Here is a 10,000-nt window from a genome sequence, read left to right as displayed (position 1 = left end):
GAATCGGCCTTGATTAGAGAGAGGCAGGTAATGAATATCTCAAAGGGAGCATGGGACTCAGATATCATTGACAAGGTTTTCATTCAACCGATGCTTAAGAAGATTAAAGGAAGATTATCAGCGGGAGTGACCTAAATTGTCTTACCTGTGGATGGACCTCTTGGTATAAATACCACCTTTTCTGTAACTTCTCTCATTCATCTACCTGAAGAGGGAGACAGCAGCCTCTTAAATATAGTATTTCTCTCTTTATATTTTGGTGTTTTTATGGGCTTATTTTATTATGTATATATACACATATATACAATATATATATATATATATATATACATATATAATATGTAAGCGAATACCACAGGAAGATGATAGTCAGAAATCCAAGCGCTGTTTCATCTTTACTAAGACATTGTCAAGGAGCTCCTTGACAATGTCTTAGTAAAGATGAAAGTGCTTGGATTTCTGACTATCGTTTTCCTGTGGTATTCACTTATTTAATGAAACGTCGACGGTGGGGCATCTAACCTGTGATTTTTTAAGCATATTAATATATATATAATATATATATATATTTATATATACTATAATATAAATATAAATGATATATATATATAGATATAGATATATATATATATTTATATAATTTATATATATTTCATATATATTATTTAATATATATTATACATATATATATACATATATATAATATATATATATAATACATCAGTTCTAATACACTATATATATATTATGATATATCATATATTAATTATATTATATTATATATTATAGTAATCATAGATTATAGTATATTATAGATATAGAATATCTCCATAACATATGCCTATCTATACATATTATATATATATATTTATATAATATAATATATTATTATATTATACGATTAGATATATATATATATGTGTGTGTGTGTGTGTGTGTGTGTGTGTGTGTATTAACATGTATGTTCGTAACTCATTATGCAAGCACCACTAGATAGATTTACACACACACACACATTCTCTCCTAACGGGTCACCATCATCGCAGACGTGCCCCACGGAGCCGACCTGAAGTTCTTATTCAACAATGTCATTGGATCCCCCGACTCCCAAGACCCGACCGACCTCCTCGTGTCCGAAATCATGGTCCAGCTGTGGACCGACTTCGCCATCAAAGGGTAAGTTGAATTTACTGACCATAATGAGAATCTTTCACTTACTCCATAAAGCTGACCAAATAATCCTCACTGGAAGGATATCCAAATCCTTTTCGTAAATCCTTTCAGGAACCCGACCCCTGACCTATCCTTGGGCTTCAAGTGGCTGCCTGTGGCGAAGGACTCCTACCATTACCTGGGCATAGGACCCGCCCCTTCCATGAGGAACGACAAGAGGGCTAAGGTATTCATCCAGTTTATTATTAGTCATTTAACTCTGTTAATTTTTTAAAACTTTAATATACAAAGATTCTCATGAGCGATGGGCTTAGGCCGAAGGGAATGGATTTTGAAACGTACACATAATATATTTCTCTTCAACAATCAATTATTCTTCGCGTGATTTTTTAAAGCTTATTAAGGAGGCTTAAAAACACAACATCAAAACTCCAATATCAAGTTCATAAGCTAAAATAATACCTGTCCTAACTATCCTGTTTAAAATGCTTGCAACATTTAAGCAATTTTGCAAGTAAAACCTCAACTTATAAACGGACATCAACTCAGCGGACCTCCTGTAACTATCAACTACATTATGATGATTATTATTTGCTGTTTAAAATGCTTGCAACATTTAAGTCATTTTGCCAGTAACACCTCAACACATCAGCTCCGCGGACATCCTGTAACTATCAACTACATTATGATGATTATTTTTTGCTATGCTGCCAATGTAGATATGATACAATCTTTTAGTGAAATCCTAAAAAATTCATTTTAATGCATTTTTATCTATTTGTTAATTGATTTTTTTTAAAATAACCGGTATCTCTTGTTTCTGTATTTCCCTTTACCTCCTCTTACTACTTCCAAATGAACACCTTAATATTCTCTGGCAGCTTGAATTTCAAGTCAATGTCCCGGTATTATTACAAAATTATTTATTAATAAGAAAACAAAATATTTTAAAAAATCACATATAAATATATAAGATAAAGAGAATAAGAATTTAATTATATAAACTCACTTAGATACGAAAGACTTTAAACAATACCCTTTGGCGGGTTTGTTCCAAATGAATAGGTTTCAGTTACTGATGGACTTTGAAGCCAGATCTCCAAAGCATCTGTTGAACTGAGGTAGTGCCACTATACTCGTTTTTTTTCCATCTGTCCACCCGCCTGTGGTGTTTGCGTATGGTAACACTGCGTCCGGGCTTTAGATAGTTACATTTAGCTTACATTCAACAATAACATCCTATTTCGAATATTAACGGTGTAATTCGCATACAGTGAATTATTAAAACACTTTTCAGTTGCAAATGTACACCCAGATATCCCTTTATTTACCTAAAACTTACACATAGCGTAACATTCTAAAGACCGGGACGCAGTTTTACCATACGCAAACACCACAGGCGGGTAGACAGATGGAAAAAAAACAGAGTATTGGTAGCCTGCTTGTACCCTTTATGTTTCTCTGCAGTTTCTCATTTGGCGTTGATGTCATTTACTCGTAGACTATTTGTGTTGCTTATTAAAAGGTGTATGGATATGAAAATTTCATTTTATTACTCAGGGATTATGGGAATAAGGGTGACACAAATTGACAGTCATAACTGCATCAATGAAATATCAAAACTTTAATTCATCTCGCTGGTGCATTTAACGATTGTGGAATGTGAAACATAAGCCTCTCTCTGCCTCAAAAAATATTGTCATTTAGCTATTTTTTCATTCGTTTCACGCAAGAAACATGGAGTAAAATGTGTCTCATGTTCACACTGTGAACTGATATAATTCAATAATTGCAGAGACGTGAATTCTGGAAGGCGCAGCCGACGAAATCGAACAATATTCTTTACGAGGAATTATTTGCAGAGGATCGGATGAACAGTTAACTGAACCAGAAGGAAACAAACCAGATGTCTACAGTCTAACTTCTACATGAATATACTGTTGAAATCGAAGGCAAAAACCTTTGTTATGATGTATTTTTTATAGCGCCAATGTTTTTCTTTAACTTTTTGTGATATTTGATTTATTTTATTTAGATAGGCCAGGTTTGCTGAGGTACTGTGCTAACCTCATCTTCCTAACCTAACCTAACAAAATTATGGAACAATGAATATAGCTGCGGATATCAATACCTTCTCTAACGGACGAATAATAACCTTGTGAATGAAAGCTGAATTGTAAAAAGACACATTTAATGAACGAAATAAAATCGTGCAACTTTTTACATAAACACTGACAATTGAACTCAGTAGCTGAGTTTTTACACAAACACAAACACTGACCTTCAAAGCTGATTGTTTATACAAACACTGACCTCCATAGCCGATTGTTTACACAAATTCTGACCTCCAAAGCTGATTGTTTACACAAACACCTACCTCTGTAGCTGCGTGTATACACAAACACTGACCTCCGTAGCTGATTGTTTACACAAACAATGCCCTCAGTAGCCGATTGTTTACACAAACACTGACTGTACCAGATTTGTTTGTTTGTATGGTGCTTTTACGTTGCATGGAACCAGTGGTTATTCAGCAACGGGACCAACGGCTTTACGTGACTTCCGAACCACGCCGAGAGTGAACTTCTATCTCCAGAAATACACATCTCTCACTCCTCAATGAAATGGCCGAGAATCGAACCCGCGACAACCGAGGTGGGACGCTAATACCATACCAACCACGCCTCTGAGGCGCTTCTCTGTAGCAGATTGTTTACATAAACATTGACGACTAACATTACAAACCTTCATCCACGCCGAAGGTTGTTGGTAAACCAAGCCTCTGTGACTGAGACTGAGTACCGGGGTAAAAAGAACGAGTTTCCAACTATACCAAAATTAATGAGGAAGAAGAAGATCGTTTGGTTTCAGAGATTAGGCTGCAACTGACTTTTCATGATTAAAAGGAATTTTCTATTTGAATGTTTATCAATGGATATCCTTCAAGAGTATGCCAGGGTATTTTATTTATTTTTTTGGCTATCTTAAGCCAAGATCAAAGCAAGAGGTCCTTTAGCACTGCTGTTAAATTCCATAAAATGGTTTCTGAGAAGCCCAACTATCAAGAATTAGACACCTTTTCGTTTTCACAGTAAATAAATCATTCTACTTTGGATGAGGAGAAAGATGGCATGAAAATAATTCATAAAAATAACTTGTCTTTTACTGTCAAAGAATCAATACAAAAATAATGAGAAAAATCAGAATGAAAATCGTATACAAAAATAAAAAACTCGTACAAAAACGAATCAGTATCTGAAGGAACGCCTCATATGAGCTCCATCTCGAAGGCGGATTCCGCCTTGACGATGAGGTTCAGCAGAGTCTCCGAGTCCTCGTTCCCTCCCGAGAACCTCGGCAGGAGGTTGAGGCCGAACTGATCGAGGTTCCTCCTGAGGTCGTTCTTGAGGCAGGCCGTGAACCTGGCGTCCTTCTCGCACCTGACGAAGGCGATGAGGCGCTCCAGTTGGTGGGGGACCAGAGTTCCTCGCGTCTCCAGCGGCAGACAGGTCTGGAAGGGGGAGGAGAGAATTGGTTCAGTGTTTTCCATAACCATTTATCGTGAGTTGTATATTTTTATGTGAAGTAGCAGAGAGCGAACTCGGGCTTTGTACGAGATTGATAGGCAAGTACACAACGCACTCGTCAAATGAGGAACATATTTATAAGGAACAAATCAGGTCTAAAGAGGAAGAGGGGGGAGGTGATTGGTTCATGGCAGGTCTCCAAATGGGACAAGTAATGTCCTCGTTAATCAATAATCACATAATACCAAAGAAATCAGTGGGATTTAGTTAAATTGCACTAAAATTATATTATATTAGATATTGTCAGTGTAATTAAATATAGATTTAAATCTAAATGTAGTTAGTTAGATATTTTATTTGTTTATTTATTTGAAAAAGTGTAATCAAAAGATCTAAAATCATTTTCTCTCCCCACAGTTATTCAGTTTCACCAGAAAACCTAATACAAACTAAGTCTTTTCTTAAATAAAAAGTAGAAATAACACGTTATGATTGACAAGCGTTAAGCGAATATCTGTTATACCAAAAACCTGATACAAATTAAATCTTTAAATAAAAAGTAGAAATAACATGTTATGATTGACAAGTGTTAAGTGAATATCTGTTTTTACCAAAAACCTAACACAAATTAAGCCTTTCTCAAATGATCTGTTATACCAAAAACCCAAATACAAATGAACTCTTTCTTAAATGAAAAGTACCAAGGCGTGATCCGACCTCCAGCTTCCTCGCACAGCATGCTAAAATCTACGGTCAAATAGAGTGTTATTTCACCAACGAAAATTAAAATAAATACGCTATATTTTATTAGAAATAATTGTTCTGTACTGTTTAACATGCACGTTATTCATTTTTTACATTTTCCTTCTAATGAATAAATCACAAATATCCTATCCTAAAATTCCTGTATCTTTAACTCGACGTGAATCACCTTTTTCTGACATTTTTTTAGGCTCGTCCATAGGGCTTTCCTACCCCCCCCCCCTCCAACAACAACAACAACTACAAAGTAGTTTGTAGGCTTACTCCCGAGTAAGCGAAAATAACACGCTATGGTCATTGAGTGTTAAGTGAATGAGAGTAAAAGTAGTTTGTCTCGTGACTCACCACTAAATCCTTGCAGGTGTTGATGGAGGACAGGAGGTCTGTTTTGAGACCTGAGGGAACAGGAAGGTTGGCCAGGTTGTGGGAGAGACCATCGTAGTTGATGTCCAAATTCTCGTTGACCTTGAAGGAGTAAACAAACAAACAAGTAGACAAATAAACAGGTGAATATATAAGACAAAGACATGAATGAATTGAGGACAATAGTATTTACGAATGATAAGTGTTTTGCCTGGTTCGTTTTGCTGTTCTTCATTTTTATCGATGAATGTGATTCTCTCTCTCTCTCTCTCTCTCTCTCTGTCTCTCTGTCTGTCTGTCTCTCTCTCTCTCTGTATTTATATATATATATATATATATATATATATATATATATATATATTTATATATATATATATATATATATATATATATATATATATATATATTATATATTTTACAGAGTGAGAGAGAGAGATTTATTCATTGATAAAAGCGGGCAGTAAGAAAACAGACAGTGTAATATATTCATTATTCAGAAAAATGCCGCATCGGATTAACCATTTCATTTCTTGAGTAAAAGTGTACAAACACTTATAAAGATGGAAAACGGTAAAATTAATCGAGTAATATATTTTCCATTCATAAACAATGCCAAAATATACCGATTATTTCATTTATGTAAAGCTGATTGGTAGAAGGTCACGGATAAATGAATTATTAATAAAAATAGAAAACAAAAGTGACAGCTATGACCTTTAGACTACGCGAAAATAACATAGATAACTACAAAAATCGTCGTTGGCAACCTTCTCATACACACCTGTTTGTTACGGAGCTATTTCCGTCAAGAAATTGTCTATAAACTGTTTCCAACGGAAGTAATTACCAGTGGCCTGTTTTTAACAGGAGTCTATGATTCGTAAGCTGTTCTAACCATGAGTAACTAAAAACAGAGAGTTATTGTGGAAGTGAATAAATAATTAGCTGGGTCACCTTGTTATTTTAAAGTCTTGGATGAATTCTGCCTTACTATTTCCTCTTCTTTCCCACCGTTATCCCTACGTCAAGGGGTCGGTTGCCTGATGCGCTTTCTCCTCCACTGCCTTCTATCCAAGGCATTATCCTCCACCAAACCTCTCCTCTCCATGTCTTCCTTCGCTATCTCGCCATCTAATTATGTGTCTCCCTCTCGATCTTCTTCCTCTAACAGGTTCCTCCCAAGCCCTCTTTCTTCACTCCCTCCTCGTCATCCATCGGCAGCATAATACCTAGCCACTACCTATCACAACTAATCGTATAACTAAAAGACAACTGTCAACACCTATCAGTTCACTTACCACTCCTAGTCGGCTTAAGACGCAGGTGAAGTTGCCAATCATAGCCCTCACTCTCATTTTGGCGTCTTCTATGTCTTCTGGGGTGTAGACCAGAGCTCGTTTCTGAAGGTGAAGTGAAAATTGCGTAAGTTTTTTTTTTAAATACTTTCCAGAAGGCCAAGAGCTGGGCCCTATGAGGTCATTCAGTCCTGAAACGGAAATTGGCAGCAAAGGGTTTGTAAGGTGTAACAGGAGGACAGCCTCAAGGCAGTTGCACTATGAATCATCTGTTAGGATGGAACAGGAAGATTATGAAAGAAGGTACAGTAAAAGAAATGAAAGGGGTTACAGCTAGGGGCCGAAGGGACGCTGCAGAGAACCTTAAGTAATGCCTACAGTGTACCGCAGGAGGTGCACTGATGGAGCTACCCTCCTACGGGCTGTCAATAATGAATTTCTCAAAAATAATATTTTGTGGGTAACTTTCTGTCAGTGGTTTGACCTGAATGATTTTCTCAAAAAGAATATTTTGTATATGACCCAATTGTATTGATTTTATGAATGACCTCTGTAAAAGGCCAAATTATGATGATTTTGCTAAAGAATAGTCTGTAAATGATCTAACTGCAATAATCCCCCTGTAAATGGCCAAAATACAGTGATTTTCCTACAGATCTGTAATTAATGTAACTGTAAATAAAAATCGATAATGCCATAAACAAAAGTGGGATGTTTTCCCACAGAATGTCTAAATGATCTAACTGTAATAATCCCCCTGTAAATGGCCAAAATACAGTGATTTTCCCACAGAATTGTCTGTAAATGATCTAACTGTAATAATCCCCCTGTAAATGGCCAAAATACAGTGATTTTCCCACAGAATAGTCTGTAAATGATCTAACTGTAATGATCCTTCCTGTAGAAGGGCAAATTATTATGATTTTCCTACAAAATAGTCTAGAAAATATCTAACTGTAATGATCCACCCTGTAGGAGGCTAAATTATAATGATTTTCCTACAGAATAGTCTATAAAATATCTAACTGTGATGTTCCCCCTGTAGAAGGCCAAAATACAAAGATTTTCCTTCAGAATTGTCTGTAAATGGTCTAACTGTAATGATTCCCTCTGTAGAAGGCCAAATCATAATGATTTTCCTACAAAATAGTCTGTAAATGATCTAACTGCAATGATCCTCCCCCCCTGTGGAAGGCCAAATTATAATGATTTTCCTACAAAATAGTCTGTAAATGATTTAACTGTACTGATCCTTCCTGTAGGAGGCCAAAATACAATGATTTTCCTACAAAATAGTCTGTAAATGACCCAACTGTAATGATTTTCTTAAATAATTGTCCATAAATAATAATACAATACTGTTCAGTCTACCAGGACTCCCCTATAGCCGGTACCAACCAACACCCCTCTGAACTACTCACCTGTCTGAAGGCAGGTAACCTCGGTCCAAATGGTAAGTCTGACGTGAGCGTCACCACTGGAACTTCGACTTCTCCGAATAACGACAAGGGAGGAGGTTCTCTAGTTATTACTGTTCGCACACCTGGCGTCGCCGGCCGAGGTGTCCCGAAAGTGGATGGAAATGGTGACCCAGTTGTGGAGATGACGTTGGGTACCTGTCGAAAAAAAGAAGGATTTTGAGATAGTAATTTAAAAAAAAAAAAATTTTTTTTTGCTTTGTATTTCTGATAACCTGAATTTTACCTGTCTTGAATTGGCGTATTCAATGGAGCAGATGCACAGCTAATTGGGACCACACCTGAACCACCTGTATGTCCTTTGAATAGAATTGAATTCAGAATTTAGGCCAAATGCCAAGCACTGGGACCCCTATGAGGTCATTCAGCGCTGAAACGGAAATGGACAGTAAAAGGTTTGAAAGGTATAACAGGAGGAAAACCTCAAAGCAGCTGCACTATGAATCAATTGTTAGAAGCGGTGGAGAGTAAGCTGGAAGAAAGAGAATATGAAAGTGTATGTCCTTTGATACATAGGGTTATCACCTACTACATTTTCTTCGAGAATAATTGGCAAGAACAGAGAGGTAACTTCCTTAAAATGCAAAACAGAATTGACGAATGCTCAAACTTAGGCCTACACACTCATATACACTAGTTTGAGTACTTTATATTCCAGTTGTCAATGCAGCTACCTGTACTTCAATCAGGACCTGTACTTCAAGCATTGAGCATTGGAAGTGGTAAAGTACCTACTACTTGTACTTGAGAACTTAACGTTTCAATGAATACTACAAGGACCTGTTCTTAAGAAACAAGCAATCTGGATTTTAGAGCAAATTATTGAGATGCATTTGTGAAAAAGTATGAAATAATAAAGTTACTATGATCAGCTCACTTACCTGTGAGAACCCTGAAGACTCCATCTTCAGACCAGTTACCTGTGAGAACCTAAAGACGCCATCTTCAGATCAATTACCTAAGAGAACCCCAAAGACCCCATTTTCAGACCACTTACCTGTGAGGAATCCAAAAAGACCCCATCTTCAGATAAAACTTACATGTGAGAATCCAAAATTTGAGGAAGAGAATAGATTCGGAATGGGCATCCTGGAATGGATAAAGAGGCTCTGGACTTCGCATTCCCGGCGGGCGTTCGCGACCTGCTGCAGGTAGGCGTAGTACACGTTCCCTCCGAGGCACTCCGACATTACCTGAAGGAGTGGAAGCAGAAGGGGGAAATTGAAGATCTGTTGCTCACTGAAATACAAGTTACTGTTAATTAAAGAAGAGTAAACTGGAATACAGGTTCTTCCCTTTTCAATGTGTTCCTTGATATGTAACCTTTTTAGTTTTGATTTTGTTTGTTTGTTTGTATGGTGTTTTTACGTTGCATGGAACCAGTGGTTATTCAGCAACGGGA

The 10,000-nt window shown here is 36.7% G+C and overlaps 2 protein-coding genes across 4 annotated transcripts in view; one reads left to right on the top strand and one right to left on the bottom strand.

The window, feature by feature from the left end:
* Nucleotides 1-4,091, top strand: part of LOC135217240 (venom carboxylesterase-6-like) — a 20,436-nt gene extending 16,345 nt beyond the window's left edge. For all 3 annotated transcript variants that reach the window (XM_064252965.1, XM_064252963.1, XM_064252964.1), the window contains exons 11-13: nucleotides 1,047-1,176; nucleotides 1,285-1,399; nucleotides 2,969-4,091. In XM_064252965.1, coding sequence (XP_064109035.1) covers nucleotides 1,047-1,176; nucleotides 1,285-1,399; nucleotides 2,969-3,055 — 332 coding nt within the window. In that variant the 3' untranslated portion in view covers nucleotides 3,056-4,091. The remainder of the gene's footprint in view (nucleotides 1-1,046; nucleotides 1,177-1,284; nucleotides 1,400-2,968) is intronic.
* A 220-nt stretch (nucleotides 4,092-4,311) lies between these two features.
* The window catches only part of LOC135217241 (uncharacterized), a 7,579-nt gene continuing 1,890 nt past the window's right edge, over nucleotides 4,312-10,000 (bottom strand). The window contains exons 2-6 of the mRNA XM_064252966.1: nucleotides 9,639-9,791; nucleotides 8,542-8,736; nucleotides 7,124-7,225; nucleotides 5,808-5,927; nucleotides 4,312-4,684 (exon numbers count right to left, since the gene is read on the bottom strand). Coding sequence (XP_064109036.1) covers nucleotides 4,442-4,684; nucleotides 5,808-5,927; nucleotides 7,124-7,225; nucleotides 8,542-8,736; nucleotides 9,639-9,791 — 813 coding nt within the window. The 3' untranslated portion in view covers nucleotides 4,312-4,441. The remainder of the gene's footprint in view (nucleotides 4,685-5,807; nucleotides 5,928-7,123; nucleotides 7,226-8,541; nucleotides 8,737-9,638; nucleotides 9,792-10,000) is intronic.

The sequence above is a fragment of the Macrobrachium nipponense genome, chromosome 7, assembly GCF_015104395.2.
Source record: "Macrobrachium nipponense isolate FS-2020 chromosome 7, ASM1510439v2, whole genome shotgun sequence".
Taxonomy (NCBI): Eukaryota; Metazoa; Arthropoda; class Malacostraca; order Decapoda; family Palaemonidae; genus Macrobrachium; species Macrobrachium nipponense.
This window is presented reverse-complemented; position numbering and strand designations above follow the sequence as displayed.